The 26,080-nt window shown below is 43.7% G+C and overlaps 1 protein-coding gene across 1 annotated transcript in view; it reads left to right on the forward strand.

Annotated features, from left to right (window-relative positions):
* Positions 1-21,399, forward strand: part of CABLES1 (Cdk5 and Abl enzyme substrate 1) — a 69,974-nt gene extending 48,575 nt beyond the window's left edge. Inside the window, exons 5-10 of the mRNA XM_058807275.1 lie at positions 2,997-3,096; positions 4,634-4,790; positions 5,572-5,675; positions 15,532-15,638; positions 16,544-16,751; positions 18,298-21,399. Coding sequence (XP_058663258.1) covers positions 2,997-3,096; positions 4,634-4,790; positions 5,572-5,675; positions 15,532-15,638; positions 16,544-16,751; positions 18,298-18,438 — 817 coding nt within the window. The 3' untranslated portion in view covers positions 18,439-21,399. The remainder of the gene's footprint in view (positions 1-2,996; positions 3,097-4,633; positions 4,791-5,571; positions 5,676-15,531; positions 15,639-16,543; positions 16,752-18,297) is intronic.
* Positions 21,400-26,080: the final 4,681 nt, after the last annotated feature.

Here is a 26,080-nt window from a genome sequence, read left to right on the forward strand (position 1 = left end):
GCAGCTTGTGAGCCAGCTACTTGTATCTCATGTATTCCTCAACATTCTGCACTTATGGATAACTGAGACAATATGTTTGGTTTTGAGGGTAGTTTCTAACACTGCTTAGTCTTCCACAAATGGTATCCATGAATAGAATATCTAGAGCTTGACATTGATGTAAATCAGGGTAACTCCCCAGACTTTGTCAGAAACTGAGATATAGTTTTTTTGCCTCCTAAGGAAATCTTATCCCTGATCTTCTCGTTTTCTCAAGCTTTCCCTGCTCAAATAAAGTGAAGGTAGTAAAATTAGTTCCCATGGTTTATTTTTGGATTTGGGTGTCTGCTTGAATTCCTTGAAGTTTCCTAAAAAGCACTTTTGGAAATAAAGCAGGAAAATCAAAACTGAGGAAGAGGAGGAAGGAAGTTTTCCTTACTGAAATGCCTCTTTGGCAAGGACTGCTGTTCCTTTTCTGCATTTTCTAAGCATCATTTACTACTGGACAGTGGTTTGTCCAGTTCCTCAGTCCCATCGGTAATTTAAATAACTTAAACAACAGTGAAAGCTTGATTGTTTTTTTACTATGAAGTACCTGTCCTCCATATGCTCCTGCTTCATGGGACCCCTTGACCCTGATGCCATGTAAGGACATGTCCTACAAAACCTGGTGGCAGTGGATGGCCACACCAGTGCAGTGGCTGTACCCAAACAAGTGTCCTGACCCTTCCCAGGCACGACTCACCCATTTGGAGAGCTCTAAGGGAAAGCATCCCCCAGATCTTTCCTAGTTGTTCTTGGGATGCTGGGGCTGTGTGGAGGAAGCAGCTGTGCTGGGGTCCCCCAGCAGTGGACAGGCAGCCTTTGGGCTTGCTCTCTCAGCAATAGCTTTGCCAAGACCTTCTGGAGCTCTTTGTCTTTAATAGGAGTGAGGAAAAAAAATAAAGGCTTGTCATGCAAAAAATTTTATTTGCTTGCTGTTGATCATACTGATAGGGAACTCAAAAAGGATACAGTAAAGTTGCTTAGGAATTCCTTATGAGGTGTTAACCAAGCTCTTTTACAAGAGAGAGGAGGATGTGTATAAGCCAGGATGAGCCTTTCCATTTATATGCTCATAAGAAACTGCACATTGTTTAGTACTGATTTTCCTCAAGAGAGGGAGTTTAATTCTCTGTTTTATGGATAGATTTCTCTCCAAACAGTAACACTTTATTACTCCATTTTACAACACAAACAGTCATATACTTTCTAGAAATATAGAGCATATGTGGAGAAGGGGAACACCCCAAGTAGCTTTTGCAAAACAGGGAGAATTACTGCAGTGCTGTTCACAGGGTCCTGAAAGGAGAATACTCTTTAGAAACATCAGAAAGATGGGGAATGGAGGCAACAGTGTCCATCAAACTTCAGCTAATGTCCAAGAATCATTCCTGCGTATGCTCGCACTTGCCAGCTGACCCTGCTCCCTGCTTCAAAGGCACTGATTTCTTTCCAGTCCTCAGAGCTGTTTTTTATTTTTTAAAGCTGCTGTGCTAACTCTTCAAAGGGTGATAGGTTTACATTTGATGAATGACAGAGTTATCTATCTATGTCTGTTAATTACATGGAAAAATTTCTCCATGACATGTTTTCAGAGTTGTAACAGCATTATTTCTTGCTCTGTATCTGTAGGGTCTTGAATGGAAAGAAACTACACTATTCTGATTTCAGATAGTTCAGATATTTGTTTTCATTTTGGGGTTCAGAGGCTTCCTCAGGTTGTGTGTTTGTTTCATAGATAACTGCTGAAATAGTTACAATTTGGCATTTATCTCTGTGAGAAATAGTTCCCTTAAGCTCTTTCTGCGCAGGAGCAGAGAGGCTGATACCATGCTTGTGACAGAAAGCTATTTTTACATCATTATTAGTCCAACCCCTCAGTAACATGATATCAGGAAACAAGAATGATAATATGACACTGTGCTAAGTGAACTCCAATCAAGAAACTAAGAGGACTTTGTTGGGATTAGAAACTTGATACAGCCTTTTCCTTTATCAGTGAACTATGTTTTCCAGAAGACAGATGTGTTGGATTTTTCCAGCATTGAGGTACATGACTTACTGGGGGCTCAGGATGGCCGTGTTTCAGAGAAATAAAATGTTTGATAGGTTGGAAACAGGGTGTATTGCATGTCACAGCAGGAGATAGCCCAGCCTGCGACTGAGTGAACAGCCTGCAGGGCTTCTCCTGGCCTCCATGTCAGCATCTCTCCCACACGGAGTTTTGAGCACACACTTGGACTCCAGCAGCAACCAGCCAGGAAAATATTGCAAAATATATATTGTGGAGTTTCATATAGCTCTCATTTGTGAAGCACAGATTTGCTTCTAGTCTTTTCTACCTCTGCTCACATTTTGGTCATGATGCTAAAGCATGGGATACAGCCTGCTCATCTCATATCTCCAAATGGAAGATGCCAGGTGGGTCAGTCCTTCTAAAGTAGATCCCCAAGTTTCCATGCCAGGGTGATGGAAAACTGGCTTTCTCCTGTCAGCCTCCAGCAGAAGGGTCACTGGGCTTTGGCCACTCTTTTGTGTTCTCAAAGGAGCAGGAATCCTTCCTGGAATCTTCCAGAGGAAATTACCTCTGTTTCATGTAGGGGAACATGGGGATGTGCTGTGGGAACATCTGCCTGCTGGGTACATGGCAGTCAAGTGTTCAGGCTGGATTGTTGTATCTCACCTGAAGTGTGTATGACTTCCAGTTCCTTCCCAGTGCCAGGTCCTGTCAGAAGTACCCAGCAATGGGGAATCTTGCTCTGTGCCACAGGCTGGGCTTTGAGCTGCAGCCATGAGCAAAGTGGGGGTTTTCTGACCAGACAACAAAAGTGCTTCCCATAGGAAAAGTTGTCTGGTCTGTGCTTTGCATTGGCATGTCTGGATTAATGCTGCACCTTGTTTCAGCATTTGGCAGTGGGAGGTGAACAAGGTGTGTGTACTAAGAGCTTGTTTCTGCTCTTCTTTCTGCTTCCCAGGGACATGAAGCTGGATGGTGGACGCCAGTGCCATTCTACTGGAGTGTGTCTGAAAGAAATAATTGGTCTTGAAGGTGTGGAGCTCGGAGCAGATGGGAAGGTGGGGATGCTTCAGTTCCTACTCCCTTAGATTTGATGTTATAAGGGGGAAAAATGGCTTAACTAATAACAAGCACAAATACAACATGCAGCATAACACAGTAGTTAAAGCACAGTGTGTGCAACTGTAAATAAGCTTAGCAGAAATCTATGAGGACTGCCCAAGCTGTCAACACAGACAACTCTGTATCCTTGAAGAAATTTGCCTCTGGCAATATCTGAGTGTGTAAAGCATTACTGAATTACACAGCCTTCCCCTTGCTCTAGCAGGAGGTATCACTGCAGTGTATATTGTCAGGAGCTTGAGAATAATTTCTGGTGAGAGTTGTAGCTGTAATTCTATTTGCTTTCAATTGTATTTAATAACATCTTGCTCAATATTTTTCCAGAGAGCAGGAAGACAGTGGCACAAAGCTGATGAGTCTTTCAAAATCCAGAAGCTTGTTCACTTGAATAGAATAAGCAAATATGAATCTTTAGGGAACTGATTGATTTTAAATAAATATATAGAGGAGAGGCAGTTTTAATTGTAGAAGAAAACATTTCTTCCTGAAATCCTGATTTACTTTCTACAGTTCAGTTTTACTCAGTCTGCTGTCATCTATGGATTTAAAGGCCCTGGGTCAATGCTGCTACACATGTTGTGCTCACCTAACCAGGTGTCAGGCCAGACCACAGGCCGTAAATTCCTGAGGACAATCTGTCTGCTTATAAATAATGAAAGCTCACATGCAACATGTTTTATTTGATACCTGTTCTGACCTCCTCATAAACCAGTCTAGAGTCTCAAACTCTTTTTTTTTTCTTCAATGCAATGTTATTGTTGGAAAATGAGCCAACAAGAAGCAAGGCATAGCTTTTTCTTGGCCAGGGTACAAGCAGAGAATCAGTGCACTCTAAAAATAATTTTGTCACAAGTTACTCATTCACACTTAGTCCATGTTGAGGGGGTAGTAAATGATCTCCCACAATGATTGCTGTGAACTGGAGCTCACTTATTACATCAATAAGACTCTGCCAGACAAAGTCCTGGGAAAGAAAAATAGCGGACAAAGTGCTTTAGTTTAGCAGTGTTTAAGTGATTTGCCTCTGGCAGCTGTGTGCTGAGGGACCCATATAGATGATGCTAGTTCAGTAAAGAAGCTGCTGAAATGTGCTACAGACGAGGCTCACTGGAAAAAACCTGACCAAACTGATATATTTTTAAATCTGACCCTTGAGTAGGATTTTGTAAATCCAGTGTATTAGAGTGTGTGTGTGTGTGTGTGTGTGTGTGTGTGTGTGTGTGTGTGTGTGTGTGTTTTGCTGAAGAGCTAATGCCTTTGCAAAAGCATTTTTTGCATGAATAAACTGACTGCACTGAAGCAAATGTAGGTGACTGGTTTATATTCATCTGTGCCAAACTACTAAATCCAGAAAATCCTCCATTAATTTGGCTTCTCTTTCTTCCAGTTGGAATGCACCAAAAGCATCCCACTGCATCCAGCCTGGGCTGAAATTAACTGTCTGTCCATTCTGACTTTTTTTTTTTTTTTTAGACGGTTTCTTATACACAGTTCCTATTTCCCACCAATGCCCTGGGAACTCGGAGGAACACAATAGACTCCACCTCATCTTTCTCCCAGTTTCGCAATGCAAGCCATCGTAGCCTTTCTTTGGGAAGAGCTAACAGCACCCAGGGGAGCATTGATGCAGGTAACGTCTCAAGTAGCTCTTTTTAATACCCTGATGGTAGGCAGTTATTGCAAAGGACTGACGTGTGTTTTAGTCCCCCCATTAGCTTAAATGAAGTAAATACAGTCTCCTGTTGTGGGTGAAGCACAGTTTATTCCATATTTGCTTAGAAGGCTTGCTTGTGGAGGGTGGAGGCTAAATAAACAAGCACGTTGGTGGTATTGACAGCCGCAATGGCACCCAGCATGCCTCCTCCTGTCATCAGCATTGTTTGCTCCTCCTGCATCAGGCTTGTCCTTACCTTCCTTTGCTATGGAAAATTTACAGTGGCAACACAGTAGTCACAAGCTGAAGGTGTAAATTCCACTGGTGACCTTTGTTAGGCTGGAAAGGGCTGTGTTTACAAAACCGGACACAAAACATAAGCCAAAGCACTATATGCTTAAAATATTTTGGCATGATAAATGAAACAAATCAAAACATCTGTTTGAACAGATGAAAACTTGTTGCCGGGAATAAAAGTCACTGTGGAGCTTTAAATAATTCTGCAGTTCTCTAAGCCCTAAATCACATTTACCAGGTAATTTATAAGCTATAGGTCTTCTATGTCTTGGCAAATCACCTTAATATAGAAATATTTGGAGTTGTCAAGACTTAGAATAATTTTTCATCTCTTTAAAAAACCTTGCATGGAGATAATATTGTGCATTATCTGTTAACTCCTTTGCCACTTCTGTTAAGTCCAGAGATGTGATGTGATGAATTCCTTTCAAAATTCTATATCTAAACTGTTGTTTTATAGGTAGTGACCTGGGAGACTTTGTTGAATACGACCCAAATCTTTTAGATGATCCCCAGTGGCCATGTGGCAAACATAAGCGGGTTTTAATATTTCCTTCATATATGGTAAGTGATTCTCTGTAGGACAGAGGAATTCCCATAACAAAATTCTGAAGGTTGAGGTTTCATTTGGCCGTATTTTAAGAAGACTGTTATTATTTTTAATCTACTAATAAGAGCTGTTCAGAATGCTTTGTTCTAAATGACAGTTACTTCTCAAGGCATGTTAAAACAAACTCTTGGAGGTATTACAAAAGCAAACACTTTTATTACCGCTGTATTTCATAAATGCTTTAGATGAAAGACTTGTTCAAACAATGCACTCATTCTCTGGCATTCAGAGGAAAATTTATACTTCCTCAGACTGGCACCTATTACAAAATAGGAGGATGCCCATTGGGGTTTTTCTGAAGTCATGAAGCTATGCTGTGTTTTGATGCTAATCATTCACTGCTCTGAACAGCTTGGTTTCCCAGGTATTTATTTCACCATGGGATAGTCCTTCCTTTAATTGCAGCAATTACGAGCAGAGTCTGTATATTTCCCACTATATCCAAACTCTTAACAATACAGAGACATAATTGTTCAGTGCTCTGTGCTCTGACTAAATGTTTTCTGTGGTGAGATACTTGTGTAGTCTTTGTTTTGATTGCTCCAAGTCTGTAGATTATTTTAGCAGGACTGTTGCAAGATGCAGTCCAGTCATACACATGTGAGCATGGATCTGTTCTGGACTGTACATCCAGGGTAACAGTAGGCAGTAGGGAAAATATATTTTTTTTTCCCCAAAGTGGTGACCTACTTCTCTTATCTATATACAGATATGATAGAATTTGAAACACTGAGGTCTAAAGTGCTGTCCATGTTCTTGTTTAATTTAGAACAGAAGACGTTATTTAAGAAACTGCTAATGTATGTAAAGATACAGCCTTTGTATGTTCTCATCTGCCCCCTGGCCCACGGGTAATTTGGCTTGTGGGTGCTCCTTCTTCAAAATAAGCTCTAAGTGCTTCATGTTGATGTTTATCTGGTTGCACACAGAGGCTTAACTGAGTTCTAAGGCTGTGTTTATTCTAGATTTTCAAATGGCATATCCAGAGTGTCCTCTGCTTACTTGCTACCAGTTTTCCTTTAAGGGCTGGTGAGTTATTTTTTGGCTGCCAACCCACAAAGTCACAACCTTTTATAGCAGCTACATCTGTGTGGGAAAATATTTGTCAGGTTTTGATATGGTTACTGTCATGGACAGGGAACTGTCTTCCCTCAAGAGAAAGCCATTGTTAGCCAACATCCAAAGGGAACACATCTCTAGCAGTCGTGGCTGTGTTTCTGACCTTCCTCAGGCTGCAAGTGTCTGCCAGGCAGTACAGGTCCCCTGGAATCACCTGAGATCTTTGAGCCCCCTTTAACTTGATGTTCTTGTGGACATGGTTAAATGAGTAAAAAGGAAGCAGCCAGGCTGGCATCCTGCAAGGGCGTTCTCCATCCAGGAGTGGGTATTCAGTGCCATTCTTCTCTGTATGCTGGTTGACCACAGCATTTCAAAGTCTTGTGTTTGTACTTCTGTTGTAAAAAGAAGCTGCCTGGGGATTTGACAAGGGGTATGACTAGATGCCCTAAAGGTGAAAAATTACTTCAAGGACAGTTGTTAAAATCAATGTCATTGTTTATCTAGAATATATTTGCATTGACAGGGGTTTCCCTGCTTTTAAATTTTATCTAGGGTTAATTACTGCTGTATCTGAAATAATGTCTTATTTGACATTTGAGGGCTTTTTTCCTGAATGTACCTTTCCAGACATCACTTCTTCAGCACTGTCTGAGGGTCTGTGGACTTCCACCTCCCTCTCTGAAGGCAGGCACTAATCTAAGAAAGGGTTAAAGGACATTAAGTGCTCTGTTTCTTTTGTTGAGGTAGGTCACAGGCAGGTGCCGAGGGCTCTCTTGGCTGGGGTTTTGCCTGCCCTGCCTGCCCACAGCCAAGCAGCATAGCTGTGGTCCCATGCAGGAGCTGCATGGCTCTGCAAGAAACTAAGGGGGGGATGGTTGTTCTTCAGTGCTCAGCTGAAAGATTTTACAAGGTGCTGGTGCTTCCTTCAGCCAAGAGAAGGGAGAAATTGTAGTGCTGCAGTGTTCGGGGAGCTTGCAGGTTAAGTAGGAATTTTCAGTTTGGGCAATAGAGCTGAATATAAAGCCATTTTGGATATGTAGGAGACTTCACTCACATCTGTTTTAGACTTTCCTGACTCTCCTGACATTCCCACCCCCCTCCCTGCAGTTCACATCAGTCTGAGCAGGAACATAATACCCTTATAATTTCAAGTCATTTTCTTCCCCCCCAAATATAAAAATCTGTGCACACTGCAATTAAAGCAAATTGCAGTCTGGGGCCAGCGAGAGACCTATGCTCTTTTCCTGACCATCACAGCCACTGCAGCAGTGCCAGACCTCTGCCAGAGGAGCACAGAGGCCGGAGCAGCCACCGGGGCTGGGCAGAATGGGGCTGGAATTGCTGCGGTGCTGGGTGGAATGGGGCTGGAATTGCTGCCTCTCAGTGCTGGACTGAATGTGGCTGGAATTGCTGCCTCAGTGCTGGGTGGAATGGGGCTGGAATTGCTGCCTCTGTGCTGTGTGGAATGGGGCTGGAATTGCTGCCTCGGTGCTGTGTGGAATGGGGCTGGAATTGCTGCCTCGGTGCTGTGTGGAATGGGGCTGGAATTGCTGTGATGCTGGGTGTAATGGGGCTGGAATTGCTGCCTCAGTGCTGGGCAGAATGGGGCTGGAATTGCTGCCTCAGTGCTGGGCAGAATGGGGCTGGAGTTGCTGCCTCAGTGCTGGGTGTAATGGGGCTGGAATTGCTGCCTCAGTGCTGGGCAGAATGGGGCTGGAATTGCTGCCTCAGTGCTGGGCAGAATGGGGCTGGAATTGCTGCCTTTCACAAGCGCCGGAGCAGCTGAGAGCGGCTCTGCTGTCAGCGCCCAGCATTCTGTTGTGCGCGGAGAGCTGCAGCTTGTAATTAAAGTTTCGTTACTTGGCCGGGATTTAGCATTAATGCTTGACAGCTGCAAGCTTGTCGATATTCCCCTCACCCCTCCTTATGGATGTCAGAGCAATTAATGGGGGGAAGGTGTGGAAGAGGAGGGGATGCTGGGCTGCGTCACTGCCGGCTGCATGCGCTGCTGTTACTCCCATGAGCCTGGCTTGTGCTTCTTAGGCCAGGATTTCTGTGCTTGCTGGGAAAGCTCTGTTGAGGTCTGTGTGAATGCTGCATCAGTAAACACTGCAGGCTTTATCCCGAGGCATAGGACAGACAAAATGTGTGGTCCGGTTTAGACTTTACTCAGAAATATGTGCAGCTAGCACTTGGTGTGCTCAGTTTTTATGGAGCCTAGGTTTATCATCACTGACATTGACTTTATAGTCTTTTAATTTTACTGAGCTGAATTAGCCCTGACTCTTGGAGAGAAGTGTTAGCTGCAAGTCCTCAGCTGTTCTCAAGGAGAAGCTGAGCTTCCTCCTTGAAGATAGCTCTGGGGAAGCAGAAGTGCTTTTGGTTTAGTCTGGTTTGAGGTTTTTTTGATTTTTTGGTTTTCAGTGGGTTTTTTGTTGTTGTTGTTGTTGTTTGGGGGGGATTCTTGCTGCTTTTTTTGTTTGTTTGTTCTTTTTTGGTTTGGTTTGGTTTAGTTTTTCCGTAATGAAGTCTCAGGCTTAAGAGAGCATGCACTTCCCTGTTGCATTTCTAGAAGTAATACCCACAAATTGCCTGTCAGGGGACAATTCTGAAAAGTATTCTTCGATACTTGCCCAATACCAACTCTATGGCTTCTATTAATTGTATTGGCTGTATTTAAAGTCCAGTCTGCTCTGGAGAAATTATTTCATTTTGTGTTGTCTTTGTCGGAGAGTCTGCACTCTCTGCTGCAGGATAAACAGTAAGAGGTAGAAAAAATTCATGCTGGGGGGTGGGGGAAAGGGAAACATCATGTCATGGTTAACAGATGTCTTCCTGGCTGATACTGCTAAAACAGGAATTTGTGCAGATTCTTAAATCTCTCTAGAACAGGAACTTTATCTACCAGACTAAGCATTAATTTCTTTCCTCGAATCTCATGCTGACTAGCCTATGTACAGACTCGTCAGTGCCCCCCTGGTCTCTCTGCATTCTTTCCAGCAGAAACTCCTTCTGTGCTGGACTAGAAAACTCATTCTCAACAGGCTGGAGGCTGATCCTGCAGTACTGCTTTTGTTGGTAACACAGAAGCACAGGAGCATGTTAGCTGGTCACTGTATGCTGCCAAAACTTGCAGCAGAAGAAGAAAAGCCCAGATCAGCAGCACGTTGACTTTGAGTGACCCATTCTGTATTCTCATCCCTGAAATATCCATCCATCTGTGCTCAGAGGATACACGTGGAATTAGGTTTGGGTACTGAGCTGCAGTGTCAGTGTGTTGGTTTAATTATATAAAAATAAATTGACATCTCCACACCACTAATACAAGAAGCAGGTCACAAAACTCTGCAGAGCTGTTGCAGTGCCTGCCTGCCAGCCTCGCTTGCCAGGTACCGCGCTAGCGGTGAGCACAGCCGGGCTGCGTTATTCAATAGCAGTCCTCCAGTGGGATTTTAAAATTAGAACTGCTTGCTGCCCTGGCCCTTTGGTCCAACAAAAGCCCTGCATGATGATATAATGCATTTGGTCTGTCGTTCTCTCGTTCTGCCTTTCACAAGGAGCACCAAGGTCAGGCAGACTCCACTTTCAGCCAGTGAGTGTCCTTCAGTGCTGTCACCCTATTCTTTGAGCCTCTTCTGTAGCTGTGTATTAAGTATCTCCAGGCTGCTTTTTATCAGCTACTGACCTTGCACCCCAAAGTCTCAGGGAGCAGAGGATAGCAGTGGTAGATAATCATGTATAAATCCTGTGATCTGTGCATTTGATGCTATATTTGGCTGAGATTCCAATAAATAACTATTTTGAGAATAATTCCTGAGTGTTAACAGTATGAAATAAACCGGTGTCCTTCCATGTACTTAATTTCAAAGAGGCAGTTTTTGAGACTGTTTGCCTGGTGAAATTTAAAATCTTTCCGTTTAAGGTCCTTGAATGTTAGTAACTTTGTAACAACAGAAACATCTTATTTTAGTCTAACTTCTCTTTTTAGAATTTTATTTATAATTCGGAACCACCATTTTCCATCACAGCTTAAAGTCTCTTGTCTGTCAGGATTTCTCATATATATGCATCATAAGCCATAAGTGTATGAATTAGGTTACTGGCAGTTGATAGGTACATAGCTGGTCTCCTATGGGATGCATTAAAGTAGTCAGAGAATGCAGAGTTATTGACTTCTTTTCACTTCTTGTGTGGCTGAGACCTTATCAGTGACCTACCAAAAGTCTGTTTCAGGTGTCAGTCTTCTGTCTGCCCTCTGTGAAGCAGATTTATCAGGGATACACAGTAACAGCAGCTAAGAGAACCTATCATTCATCTTTCATTTTATTCACCTATTTTATTCTGATTTTATCCTTCTTAAGCTAAGAGATAGAGGCATCCAAGGCTAGATCATCTTTTACTGGTTGCATGCCAAAGTAGGATTTATTTTCTACAATATTTCATCCTGCCAGTCTTACCAACCATTTCAGGCATTCTCTCTCCTCCCATATTTATGAAACTATATATACAGCTTTCCTATGAGAAAGCAGCTGCCTGAAAACACTTGTGAATAACACACGAGCTGAGCTCCAAGTTCAAAACTGCCAGCCAAGCAAAAAGTGTGCAGAGTAGAGCCTTGGGCTGAAGCATTTATCACTCTGTCCAGGCATCTGTCAGCTACCATATATCAAGGTTTTCATTTGTTTTATGCAGCTTCCATCACCAAAGTAAAATATACATACGCAGATTTGTACACAGAGAATGTAACAGAGCCCACAAAGGAGTATTGCTGAATGCTGAACTGAAATGTGTTCCCTGCAAATAAGCTGTGAGAAACAAGACAGACAGTTCTGGATGACAGAAGTTAAAAACATTGGAGATTAGACTATGAGAGAGACAGTTTGGTAGTTCCCAGTGCCTTGTTCATGCGTCTGACAGCTCTGGGAGTACAGAGTGCCTGCCTGGTAGGGAATAATATTATGTATTAAGAAAGCGTGTTTGGATGGAGAAAAGCTGTGCTCCTTTTAGGGAAATATTTGCAAACCTTTTGTAAAGTTTTGGAGCATCAATATTGATCAGAGCCCTGACACAGGCAATACCAGAATTGTCCTGGACAGACAGTCATGTGTTTTTCTTCACATGGCAGCTTTGTGTGGGACACACAGGAAGCTCAAGAGCAGTGGCGTGGCCTGAAACAGAGGAGAAGCGTAAATGCTGAGCAGGGAGCCGGCAGAGGAGCATGGCGTTGTGTCCAAGCCCTCCCCTGTCAGATCCCAGCTGCTTCTTGTGGGTTGCTGGACCACCCCAGAGCTCAGCTCCACTCCCTTACTCGTGGGCAGGGGCAGCAGTGGGGGCTGCTGCTCAGTGCAAGCTGTTTGCAGGGTGCGTAAGGTGCCCTGGGCAGGATCAGGGCTGGGGACCAAGAGTTCTGTGTAACCTCGTGAGTGCTGTGCCCCAGCAACGGGGGTGCTCAGGTGCCTGGTCAGAAACCATTTGAAAGGGTAACTGATTTGATCACTCAACAGATGTTAATCCAACATTGCTTTTAAACTACCTCTCAACAGATATTTTTAGGGTTATTTTCTGCCTGCCTCTCTGCTGGGCAGGGTCCTGCATGCACAGGATGCATTTCTGTAGGTACCAGCTGGACAAGCAGCATCCTGTTGCTCGAAGTCCAGCTTCTGCAGCAGCTATGAAGGAAAAAAAAACAAGGCACAAAAAAAAAACTTGCACAAATGCTTTTCTTGAGAATAAGGGCAGTTAGCTGAGCTCTCCAGCATGGCACTGACAAGATGAGACAGCTGCCTTCGAGCCAGTGTGTTCAAACATGCTGCTGTTATCCTGTTACATGAATCAAAACCAGCACACACCAGCTTTCATCTGGATTTCATTATTGTGATTTGTGTCGTAGAGACTGTTGTCTCGCAGGAAGCAGCAGTATTCAGGGTTGGAGAGGGGGAGATCCTTATCAACAGGACAAAATTGACAAATCTCTGGGTTTAAAAATAACTGTACCTCTGTACTGTTCTTAGCTTTAAGCTGTCTGCTTAGTCTCAAGCGCCTGAGCGCTTTGCTTTAAATGAAATTTTTAAAAAGAGCTTTTCTCCTTCTGAAGAGAATTTAGCTGAATTCTGGCTAACCTCCCACAGGCTGGAGGAGTCCCAGGTAAAACAAGTTGGTGCCTGCAGAGCAGCCATGGGGAAGGGTGCATCCCAGGGGGCTGCTGCTGCTGCTGAGTGGCAGAGCCCAGGGCTCACTGCCCCTCTGCACAGTGACCCCCAGAGCCACCCTGACTTGTTAGGGGTGCAAGCAGCTGAAACCTGCTGTGTGGCACAGCAAGAGCCTGGAAGATGGACAGGCCCTCCCTCCGCTGCTGTGCCCTTTCTGTTGGGAAGGGTTTTCTGTTGTGCATGTAAGCAAAAGCAGAAGATAACCTGGAGAGAGATAAAGGCAAGTTAATTAGGATAAAACTATGAGCTCTGTGCAAATGAAGAACAAACAATGGGCAGTTAGGTTTGTAGTGAAGCACGAAATAAGGTGTCAGGTAGCTTTGTAAGGTAACACTGAGCTCACTATTTATAGGATTGCCCAAGACAACCAAAAAATACTGGTAGTAACTAAAGTCATCTTTACATTGCATAGGATGTATCTGGTTCGTGTCTCTTGGCTCTGTAAGAAGGAGCAGCATGGACCCATGTTTCTATACCCTGAGCAGCAGACAGCAGGGGTCTAAATTAGATGTGGCTTGTTTCAGTGTCCTCTTGTAGCAGTACTGAGAGGAAGCCTCTTATCACATAAAACTCCCAGCATATCTGTGCATCAGCAGCACCCAGCTTGCTGATGATCCTTTGGCAACAATACCAAGGAGCAGGCAGGCCAGCTGAAACACTCCAGGGAAAGAAAAGAAAAGGGTTAGTTGTTAAGATCTTAATTCTTCTGCTTTAGAGGTCTGATCCCTGCCAGGGGAGATGGAGCATGTGAGAAGCTGTCTGCAGTGCAGAGCCCCGGCTGCACAGTGCATGTGTACATCCCTCCAGCCTCTGCAGGGTTAAAACCAGGCAGGCCCACTCATTCCATTGAGGCTTTCCCACCCGGGCAGGGCAAGGCTTCTCCCTTCTGTCTTTTCTTCTCTTCCTTTTATTTAGGTGTGGCAGCACATTGCCTGCTTCAGCATCAAGGCAGCTGATGAATTTTTAGCCTCAGGGGCGCTGCACTGTCTGCCTGCACCTGCAGTCAGGCTCATCCCTACACGTGCAGGGAAGCAGGTGTGGCTGAGGAGCGTTGATGTGGCAGAATGGCCCATGTTTTAAAACCTCTGCATGACCATAACAACACCCCGTGGCAAAAACCTGGGTTTTCCTCTCTATTTTGTTTGCATCAAATACTGCTGGGCATTATTCAGGAGAAACACATGCTCTGCTCTTTTTTAATTTGCTAATAATTCAGTACCATATCTCATAAGTAAAGTGCAGGAAAAGTTAGGTGTGTTTTACTCTCCTTCATGCTTATTTTGGAAGCAGAGAACAATATGATTGGATAAAGAGAATTGTCTGCTTTCTCTCTAGAGCCATTGCACTTTGTATTCCCCAAGCCCTTCCATATGTTATTTTTATGACAGAAAAAAAGCCTGAAAGCATATTCAGTCAGTCTTTTTGGCTGATTTCAATTCCCATGAGGATACATTTCAGCAGAGCTCCACCTTCTATAAAGGCATAACATGCAGCAAGGGTTTCATATACCTCTTTCCACTTCTTGTGTGGTGTTAACAGCCCTTTGCCATAATACAAATTAATCAAACCAGATATCAGATTTGAAATATTATTTTATGAGCAGGAGAATGCACTGCACTATCCACTGCTGCTTTCTTACATGCTTGAAGCTGGTAGGGGGCTGTATGCCTGGGGACCAGACTGTCCCCCTGGTGCCCAAGCTGGGGCTCCTCTCCACTTCTGTCCAGTGGGCAGAACTGCTAAAGCTTGGAAGAGAATTGACACATTCCCAAAATAAAGGTCGGTTTGTTGGTGAGGTGTTAGATTTTGGCCAGGTGAATGGTGACAGAGGGTTTGGGCAAAGTGCTACCTGAGCAAAGACTAAGGGAACAAGAGAAGTGCTGGACAAATAGATGCAAGGGCTGTGTTGGCCAGGAGAACCCTCTGCAACTTGGGGAGATTCATTAGGTTGTAACAAAAAGGAATAGGAAGCTCAAAAGAAATAGACTGTACATTTTGAATGTTGTCCTGACTCTTTTGTCCATTTACTGCCTAACTTAGCATAGCATTCCTGCCTTCCACTCTCCTGAGTGACATGCCATACAAGCTGGTTACTTACTTTATTATCAATGTATGCTACAGCCGGCAAGAGTTTGTACCTGTGGTTTCTTTAAAGAATCAATCTGAGAGAAACTCACAGTGGGTCTCAGAACCACACAGAGATATGCACCAAAATCTGGTCATCATATCAGTTATTGTGATGAATATTTTTTTATTTTACAAGACTTCTCAGGTAGGTTTCATCCAGCCACATTTATCTTCAAATCACTCTTAGCAATACTTAGAGCATGCTAATGAGGTGTGTATTGTTCAAGGCTTGTGCTGAACAGGTCACTTGTTTTGTCAGTCACAAATAAATAGTTGCCTTAGTTCAGACTTAATTTTCCTGTCTGCTGAAAGTGTTGGGACTGGCTGGAACTTGTGGTATTCCTTGCTTCTGGGAATTGAGTGACCTTCTTTGTTACAAACTGAAAGAGTAATTCTCTCTTGCCCTGTGTTACAGACCACGGTCATAGACTACGTGAAGCCATCAGATCTCAAGAAGGACATGAATGAGACCTTTAAGGAGAAGTTCCCTCACATCAAGCTAACCCTCAGTAAGATAAGAAGGTAGGTTGCAAAGCTCAGTAAGGCTGCAGCGTGATGCAGCTGTCTCACATGTCAGTGCAATTCCTGCTGTACATGGGAAGCACAGCACTGATTGATCTCCCAGGAGCAGTGACCAGCAGAGGTGCAGAGTTAGTCAGATGACTGCTTGGATTACTGGGATGAATAAACAGGATAGAGGAATGTGCAAACATGTGCTGGTCAGGTGTCAAACACAGCATCTAATGGGATGAGGATGAGAGCTGGGCATGCACTACATTAAAATAGCCAGAAAAATAACCCAACAGAGTCTCTAAGCTCATGGGAATTGGCTTAAAAAGAGACTGAGGAAAGAGAAGTGCTGCTTTTGTGCCTTGGCCGGAAGCAAAAAGAGTATTTGGCTTCACAGCAAAGTTGTAATATTCCATCTCTGTTTCTGGTGTAGCATATTGCTCTACTGAAGTAATGATAATTTCATTTGACCCTAGTGGCCAGAAGGACACTGAGCCACACTGCTCTGTAACCAGACAGTGCTGCAGTACATGGATAGAACTGTCAGCTTGGATTTGGCCAGCCATAACCAGCAGCAAAAGCTGCATACAGAGCACCAGTAATCAAAACATTGTTACAAAACAAATGGTATGCAGTGAAGGACCTCTGATAAAATGTTGTTGCTAAAACTGTCACAGCTTTTTTGGTTGCTTTTATAGTTTGACACAACTGTCTGTTGGGGGCAGTGAGGGTCACTGGTGATGTAAAAATGTGCCATGAAATGTACCCTCAAAACAGCATAAAAATATCTGCCCAGTAAATTATGTTTTCCCTTCCATTTGACTAAGCAGGAATCTCTGAAAGCATGGCTCTTAGGGTGAAATGAGAAATGCTTTAGAACTCATCTCACAGCATACTTGTCTGGTCTCTTTACTCAGCTTGAAGAGAGAAATGCGCAAGCTCGCTCAAGAAGAATGTGGTTTTGAAGAGCCCACAGTGGCCATGGCCTTTGTCTACTTTGAGAAGCTCGCTCTCAAGGGGAAGCTGAACAAGCAGAATAGAAAGCTTTGTGCTGGAGCTTGTGTTCTTTTAGCAGCCAAAATTGGCAGTGACCTCAGAAAACATGAAGTCAAGCATCTTATAGATGTACGTATCCATACGTTTCCAGTGTTCCATCTGCATGAAGTGCCAGTGTGTGGTCTGTGCAAGCCTGTTTGTCAGTGGACATGCTCTCTTTTAGGCTCCCAGATGTACAGCCAGCTAAATATCTTTTTTTTTTGTTACACATTTTTGTGGAAGTAGTAGTGATCAACGCCCCTGCAGAGGCATGGGAAGCTTGTTTGGTGGGATAGAAGGCCCTGGTGTCAGATACTGTGAGGTTTGAGATGTGTCTGCGCATCATTTTGTCAATACAAGGCAACAGGTGAACCCTCAGGAAATTAATTTTGCTTTTAGTTATGTTTTCAAGAGTGTCAGTAAGGATTCTCCTTTGGGAATGAAATGCAGATACTAATTTCAGATAGAGTCAAATAGACGTTTTTATTTATCAAGTTCAGCTTTTGGGAAAGAAAACCTAAGGAGATGTTCCCATCAGAACACCTCATTTGAGATGTTTTTTTTTAGAGTAAGGTGTTTTGTCTTCTACCCACTCCACGTGACAGAGGTAACATGAGGGTGTTATGCCATAATCCTCTGCAAGCACTGAGGTACCAATCTGATTTAATGCTACACAAAGTTAGGCTGGTGTTTTTGTATGTGGCTACATACAACCAGCTCACTCAATGGAAGAGACATGGGATCATGGCAGGACTGGACTCATGCCCTCCTCCCACAGAGCTGGGTTGACAGTCAGTTTATTAGAAAGCCCTCTGAATAATCACAGAAAAAATCAGCCAAGTGGGAATTGTAAGATCTGGCCTCTTTTGCTATCTTGAAATGTTGGTCCATAAGACATTGAACTTTGCAGTAGGCCCAGTGGGCAGAGAAGTAGCAAGCCAGGGAGATCCTAAGAAGAGGATGAGGGGGAAATATCCCTGAGCAGCTGGTTGCCTACTTGTAGCATCCAAATCCAGTGAAAACAGCAGAGCATATGGAAGGTTTAGTACACTACAGCACAAAAACAACTATAAAACCCATCTCATCCCCCCTGAGGATAGCAGCTTCTATTACTCACTGTTCTTACGACACCTTCTGCCTCTGAGGTATTAAGATCAAATTGTGGCAAAATAATTTCCCCAACAGGGCGTTGTAGCACAGTCTAATGCTGAAAGGAAAACTAGTGATTTGAAGCAGTGCAGGAAGTTTGTGGACAATTCCAAGATGCATGTCTTCCATTACACAAGTGATTTTGCTGTTTGCATGAAGCTAGGAATTTCCTGTTGCTGCTGTGGTAATCACTGTGATCATTAGAAGATGGATCTGCTCACAGTGGAATGGGTGAAGTGACGAAGGTGTCAGAAATAGCATGGCTGGCTGAGCTCTGTGAGTTCACCTTCACAGTAAGGATTCGGAACATCCAATTCACACAGCTCTGGTTTTCTGACCCCAGAGCCGTACAAGTCCATCAGGACAGAAGTTTAATGACAGCAGCATGCGTGTTTTGAATAATGCCATTTATGGGAAAGCTTTAGAAGGGCAAACCCTCGTTCCATTTTTGCTCACTTATATTTTTTCCCCCTGGCTGTGGTTGCAGAAACTGGAAGAGAAGTTCCGGCTGAACAGGCGAGAGCTGATTGCCTTCGAGTTCCCGGTGCTGGTGGCCCTGGAGTTTGCTCTGCACCTGCCCGAGCACGAAGTGATGCCGCACTACAGACGCCTGATGCAGAACTCCTAGCGCCGGCTGCCGCCGGGGAAGGGGCTCCCGACTGTTCCCGCTTGGCTCTCCCAAGCTGCAGTTACTACTGGAAATGCAAAATCAGACTCATAACACTTCACACTCTCTCCCCCCACCCCCAAACAGTTTTTCTGGCTGCAGGAAATACTGCGTTGACTCTTGGCTTTGACGAATTTATGTATCGTTACTTTCTCCAAGCAGGTGAAGACTGAGCTGTTGGTGAATGGTTCACGTGCTGAAACTGGGTGGCGACTGACCCTACCTGTAGGGACTACAGCTATAAAAGTAGGCAAAAATTAGAAGGGCAGCCTCCATGACCACCCCTCTCCATCACACAAACCCTGGAAGCCCACTGAGTGCATTCTCGTAGCGCTTTTTCTACAGACCTGCTGCAAATTCCAAGAGAACTTCTTGAAGTGAAAAAGCTTTTAAAGAAGATATCTTCACTGTGTCAAAAAGAATGTGCCAATCTATTTTTGTATCAGCAATTGAAAGTGCACTTTTTCCTGTGGGGTATTTGTGTGTGTATCCGTGTGTGTGTGTGTGTGTGCGACACCGAACTGATCTCAGTCCAGGTGGTTGGCTTAGCTGTTTCCAAGTGTATCAGTTACTGATGGTGAAGATCAAGGTGACCTTACACGTTTACTCCTTGAAAAATGTAACTACTGGAAAAGTGGTAAATGGGATCATTTTTGGACACTTGGGATTTTTTATTCTCTGATCTTTCCAACATTGTACCTTTGAAAGGATTACACTACTACTACTGCTGGAGAAGGATCAGCAATTGACCTTAAGTTTTCAGTCATGTTTGTGGTAAAGATGAAAGCATTAGTATAAGATTTCCGTGTCATGTTTTTTAAAAATATCTTGTGTTAAGCCACATGCATATTTTTAACCTTCGCACTTTTCCCACTGTGGAGATGGTTAGACTTGCACTCTGTAGTGTTGTATTTCTGTGCTCTATGTTAGAGTGCGTAATAAGCACATTTATTGTGCTTTATCTTAAAACAGTGTTTTATTAAAAAAAAAGTGTAGGGCTCAGCAGTTAACGGGTGTCTTAAGGCTCCAACAGCAGGGGCATCAGCCATTATACTTTTGGATTTTTAATTAGGACTGACTGTGCAAAACCTAAAATCTGTGCCCATTGAGATTCAGTTCCTTTAGACACTGCAGTGCTGGAGTTTTATGGTAAAACTTCTTGCAGCCTCCCTGGTTCTGACTGGACACCCAGAAAGCTTGAAGGCTTTATCCAAGCTCCTGATGTTATATCCACACTAAGCTAATGCCATGCTGATGGATATTGTTGAGTTGCTGTTATCATGTGGGATTCCACCCCTGTCCAATCTTCTCCTGTGCTGGTTCACTTAACAAGCCTTGTCCTCAACATGCCCCACATGGATCTGCTAAAGTCAAGTTATTACATTTGTGGTAATTATAAAACAAATAATAGTCTCAGCTGTGAGATTTCAGCTGAAGCCTTACCTCTCAAAGTTTGGGAATGCTTGCTCAGAGTATGAGAAGGGCTTGTGAGCAGAACATAGAGAAGTGGGACATATCAGAGGATGCGAACACACTAATGCTTACTTTCTTTCACTCTTACTTTAATCAGTTTTATTATTTCCTTCAGTTAAGCCAGGAAACATCCAGTTTCTTTACCAGCTTTGACTCCTTTAAATTCTAGTATGAAAAAAGCCTGCATATAATTGCTCTACAGGATCTAGAAAGGTTACACATCAGCACAAATGGGAATTTGTTTGATGCTATTGCTCTCCCCCTATTCTAAAGGGGAGGGTGACCATGCTAGCTTACAGTTATTAGTAATACTTACCTGATTACTGATATAGATACATTCCAACAGGACTGGGGAGGAGGGGGTAAAGAGAAAAGTGTGCACTTAAACCTTCCCAGTATAACGTCCCATGTCGCTGCAACCCACACGTCACTCAGCCAGCTGCAAAGTGAGGGAGGCAGGACAATGTTACTCCCTCCTCCTCCTCCTCTTCCTCCTTCTCCTCCTTCCCCTGGCCCCCACACAGCCCAGGAGCAGTGGAGCAAAGAGCCTGGAGGGCACCTGGAGCCTGTGGCTGCCTTGCTGGTTTATTCAGACCAAAAAGGCAGTGGGTGTAGTATGGACCTACAATCTAAAACAGTCTGTGGGTCAGCTAGGAGGGCTTTCACCCTTGGCCATGTCCCTTTCCACCCAAATTGTGTATATACATTCAAGATTTGTTTCTGATTGTGGACATCTGTTTCTAATAGCAACCACTCAGAGCTAAGCAGAAGCTTTACCTTTCCATGAAGGCTTCTACCTTTTGCTTTTGAGTCTGATTTTTTCTTATATTGCTTTATAGCATTGCAGGGGAAAAGCAAATTGTGATTGCAACCTGCAGACTGAAGAATGACAGTCCTACAGTAGTCTTTAGAGATGCTATTGAATCAAGCTGTCACATCTTTTGCCTTCTGTGCTGCTACCCAGCCCTGATCTACAGTTTACACAGATTTCTGGATGAAATCTGATTGCTGGAGACTTTCTGCTTCTCATTGTTATCACTGTTGTTTTGGGGCGGAAAAGGGTTTCTGAGTGATGTTCAGTTACAGTCTGAATGTGGAATAAACACTTAAGGTGGAGATGATGTTGCACTGTTCACTTAGGAACGTATAATAAGCCATATGTTGCTAGATCTCAGAGCACAAAGCTTGGTCAGTACAATTATGATTAGGACAATGGGCAGGATTTGCCCCCCTTTTCTGCCCAGCCCTGGGAAAATTCAGGCTGAAGAGGTAGAGAAAATCTGTACCAAACAGAAAACATGTTGATTGTTTTCCTTTGTCTTACATGGCAATGAGTGTTGATTTACAAATGATTTTAGGTTCAACTTTAAATAGTTTGGGAAAATAATCCATTCCATATAACTTCTTCTGTTTTGAAATTATATACCATACACTCTACCATGCAGAGTTATTCCTTTTCTAAAAAAAAAAAATAAAAGTTTTAAAAAAATTGAAAAACAGTCTGTTTTTCACCAATGACAATATGTAAAATTATTCTGACTCTCATCTGTATGTGAAAAGGGTTTGGTTTTGTCTCCCTCGGGACACACAGCTGCTTATTAATAAGCCAGTCGTGGGCTTGCCAAAGGACCCTGGCCATCTCCTGGTGTTCAGCTCCCTGCAGAGGCCTCACTTCAAACATTTTCCCTCCGTTCAAGATCATAACCTTTTTCCCATACCACTGTTTTGGGGTTGTTGGGATTATTAGCACTTCTTTTTTGGCACACCTGGATCTGCCAGAAGCAGGGTCTCTGAGTCCCAGCTGTCAGTATGCCAGAGCATGAGGCACAGGCAGGCTCTCCAGGCAAGCTCGGTTCATATCTCACAACCCCTTGTTCACAGGACAGTTTGGAAGATGCTACTTTGGGTTCGTCCAGGTGGTGGTAAAACTTACAACCAGCCCACGTGCCAGTTGGGGTTCACAAGCAGCTGCTTCCTCTTTGGAGGCTGAAAGTTGTGGTTTGGACATTCATGTGTTACACACCCAATTGCCCACCACGTGTTTGCATTCAAGCAATGTTTTTTGCACCTATGACACCCCCTAAATCCAATGCCTGTCTAGGTGGTCTCATCAAACACACCCATTTACTTGTAGTTTCATTCCATGTTAATGAAATTATGGGAAAGGTTTGCCTCCCTATCTTTACCCATCGCTCCAGAGACCCACAGCTTTCAATCATATTTGTGACAATATTAACATTACCATGGTTTACACAGACTCCAGAACATGCAAACAGACAGAAAAATACTTGGCAGTCATTTTCCTAAACTACTTATTAACTTGCAGTGGCTTATTTGGAATAGTTTGTAACATATCTAAATGACACAACTTCAGCTAATTGCTCCAGCCTCCTAAAATCCAGAGCATGAGACTTTGAGACTTGTGTGGAAGCAGTGAGGAGAGATTTGCTAAGAGATGATTGCACCTTCCCACGATGCTAAAGGATTTTGGCACCAGGCCCCACAATAAACATGTAAAAATACACAAACAAGGTAAAAGTAGTTGAGCGAGGCGAGAGACTGAGCAATCAGAGTAACAATGCCAACATCACTAGCTGAGACTGAAATCTGTCCCAGGTTGCACCTTTGGGAAGGGAGGAGAGTGTGGGAAGCAGATTTGAACTTAATTTGTTCATCTACCATTGTAAACTCTACTGAAGAGGGAGAAAAAAAAGAGGGGGAAAAAAAGCATCAGGTGCATCCTTTCACAGAATGTTGTGTGCAAAGCAGAAAGGCCTTTGCAAAATCCTAAACTGATACATCAATCCTAAACTTCGCATCAACTTAATGAGAAGCAGTAACGGGCAGAGATCCACACCTCAGCCTGGAACCTGATGGTCCAGATGAGCTCAGAGGAGAGCTCTTCGGTCCCTGAAAAAAACCAACAAACATACACCCTGCCGAGACCCAGCAGCAAATCCCAGGACCTCCAGAGAGAGAGAAGAGGCAGTGCTTAAAGTACAGTCCTGGGAAAGAGCTGGAACCGTGATCCTGGAAAATGGCCTGCACACCTTCAAAGCAAGGCAGGGGTGAACCAAGAAGTTGCTGCTGACTTGAGCAGCAAACACATCCTGTCCTTAACAAGACCTAAATATTGGCTGCTATCAGAAATTGCCCTTCCTACACATTCATTTATCCTGTTATACACTCCTTTCCATAACCTTGCTAAACATCATCTTGAGCCAGCTAGGACCCTTGCTGCTGTTACACTGTTTAGACAGATGCTCCAGGGCTTAATTCCTCAAACCTGAAGAAGTCTTCCAGTTTGCAGTCAGATTTCACTGGTGACCAATTTGTACCTTTTTGAATTCATGTTAGTTGTTCATCTAACTTGAAACTGAAATCTCTCCCCTAAGTGAACTCTGGTGTGTGGTGCTCCTTAACAGCAATGCTTAACAAAATTCTGGAATGTAGTTAAGCAAGACACTAAAAGGAGAAAGTAGAGGCAAGAAAACCAATCCTCTCCCAGGGGCCTCCAAGTGTAATGAAGTGTTGTCTTGGTTAACATCAATGGGCACAACTACCGGGGAAGAAGCTGTGAAAGTCAGGTTTTCAGAAACACTGACACAAGACCTAAACTTCCCTCATTTTCAACGCAGCGGCATCCATGAGCAAGCCTTTGTACCCTTCTATCCCTTCTTTCACCCAAAGGGCAAGTTTCTCTTCCTCCATTGCTTCCTTTTACCAACAGTTGAAGGATTTTTACCCTTGAGAGTTCACTGGGAGAGCAAAAGGATGAAGAGGCAGAAGGGTTTATTTACAAACCAGTGTTAGATCACCCATGTTCAAAAACAAAGACTGGTTTGCCAGGAATGGATTCTGTTCGTTGATTTAGGAGAGGAATATTGGGATTTTCTCTTAGATCTTACATGGTACTTTAATTAAACTTTTCTTTAGGCCGAAGCCTTCCAGCAAGGAGGGGTTTGGAGACATCTAGACTAACTTAAACCACCTGTTCTTCCCCTGTTAGTGTACCATTTATAGTGAACTATGCTGGGTTTTTACAGAGGACAATGGCAGTGTTTCACAGCACAAAAATTACAGGCACGACACCAGCTTGTTAACTCCCACACCAGAAGACTAAAAGAACCAACCCTGTTCTGATCCCCAGATTTTTTCCCATCTGTTTGTGTATCAGGAAATCTCCAGGAGTGCACAGGTCTCAGCTCTTTCTCCTCATCTCACACTTCTCCAATCATCACATGCATCCAAATTAAAATAAAATGGAGGTAAGATGGCAAATCTCAACATATTTATAGAGTGCTAAGAAAAGAGCAAGCTCACCAAACAGTAAGCACAAGACTTTCATGCTGGTTTGCTCCCTTCTTGCAAGGAATGCTCGTGGCAGTCACTGGCTGGGGAACAGCACACTCGTGACAGCCTCCCTCAGCCCTTCACAACTGAGCATGCTGTTAACTGAACAGCCACTCTGGATGGGGAGGGAAGAGAACACGCCAGGAATAGATTCAGGAGAATTGCAGAGCTGAAGAGTCTGACAGGCTGCGTGAGGGAAGGAGGAATGGTTTGCAAAATTACAAATATGCAGAAAACAACAGGAGACTGTGGCTTCTAGTGATATTTTTTGTTGACAACCAAAGAAGCCTGAATATTGGGGTGGGAGTTTTGCTAAAAATGAGAAAAAACTACTGAAGAAACAGTAGCTGTGAAGTTTTAAAAAGACACATAAGATGCTTTTATTTCTGAACTGCTGTCATCCCACTCAGTCAAAAAAGATTGACTTGCAACCATTTGAGTTGGATTAATGGTCTAGACCACACTGTTCCCCCAGTCCCTTGCCACTTGCCAGCACATCTGCAACCAGAAACCTGAGCCCCAGACACCTTCTTCATGTTGCCTTGCCCCTGTGAGTGCTCACAGCTCAGAGCTTCACAGCCTGTGAAGCAATTAACACCTGTCAATTAAACTGCCTCACGCAGTCCTTTTCAATTGGGAAAGATGTAGTTCTGTCCTCAGTGCAGGGCAGGAGTGCGTGGTGGGCCTGGATCCCACCTGGGTACATTGGTTGCTGCTTAGTTACATGCTGGGAGATCTGGCTGTGCACCCACCCACGCCCATTCAGCTTTCCTTGCAAAGGAACCCACAGCATTGACAAGAAGGGAAGAAAGAGATCATCACCACAACTGTCCATGGTAACATCCCTAGAGGAAAAGGGAGAAGAAGGGAGAACTGAAGCAGGGACTATCCAGTCATCATCATTGTCAGTATAGTCAGCATCATCTTCATCTTCACCTTCATCTCAAGGAGTGAGCCTCTCTTCTCCCAGCAGCTGTTAGAGGGCTAAGAGGTTGCTGAATCAACAGCATTATTGAGGTGCAACCATTAGCAACCTTCCTTCTGCCCCCAAGGTCTGAAGGGGGCTTTTGAAGAGGGCTCAGTCTGAGCTCTGGCCTCCCACAATGCAGCCAGGCATGACTGCACTGGGACTCCCCATGGAACACAAGCATTTCAGCAAAACAGCAAAGCTCAGGCTTAGACTTTTGAGGTGGACTAAGTCCCACACATCTCCAAACATCAGTAAGTTGCAACTCTGTCAGTCTCTTCTAGTTTTGAACATTTTTTCTAGTCAAAGCTAGACCAACTCCAGCTTAATAAGCAACCCCAAGGCATTTACATCATTTACACGCAGATCCTCCAAAAGCACAGCATGTTTTTGAAAGCTCAATATTTAATGCCTTCCTCCAGAGCAACATCCTCCCATGAGCAGCAGAGACTGTGGTACCAACATCTGGCCTATTTCCATGGGCCAGGAAGACAACAAACAAAACCAGCATCAGAACTGCAAAATGCTCATCTCCCTGACAGCCCAAAAGGTTCATTCATATTTTCTGAATACAAGACTCTGCAAGCTGCCATCTGCCTGCCAGGGCAGCCTGTGTATCTGTACAGAATGAAGGTAAATTAAGACAACAAGCTGAATAGAAAAAAAAAAAAGAAAAAATTACTTTTCCTTTTTTTTGGTCTACTGCATAATCTTTCATTTCCTCAAATCTGAGAAATACCATGCCAAGTCAGACCTCCACCAGCCAGTGGATTACAGGAGGCATTGCATTCAGATGTAGTGAATGAAGTG

Source organism: Ammospiza caudacuta, chromosome 1 (genome assembly GCF_027887145.1).
Source record: "Ammospiza caudacuta isolate bAmmCau1 chromosome 1, bAmmCau1.pri, whole genome shotgun sequence".
Lineage (NCBI taxonomy): Eukaryota > Metazoa > Chordata > Aves > Passeriformes > Passerellidae > Ammospiza > Ammospiza caudacuta.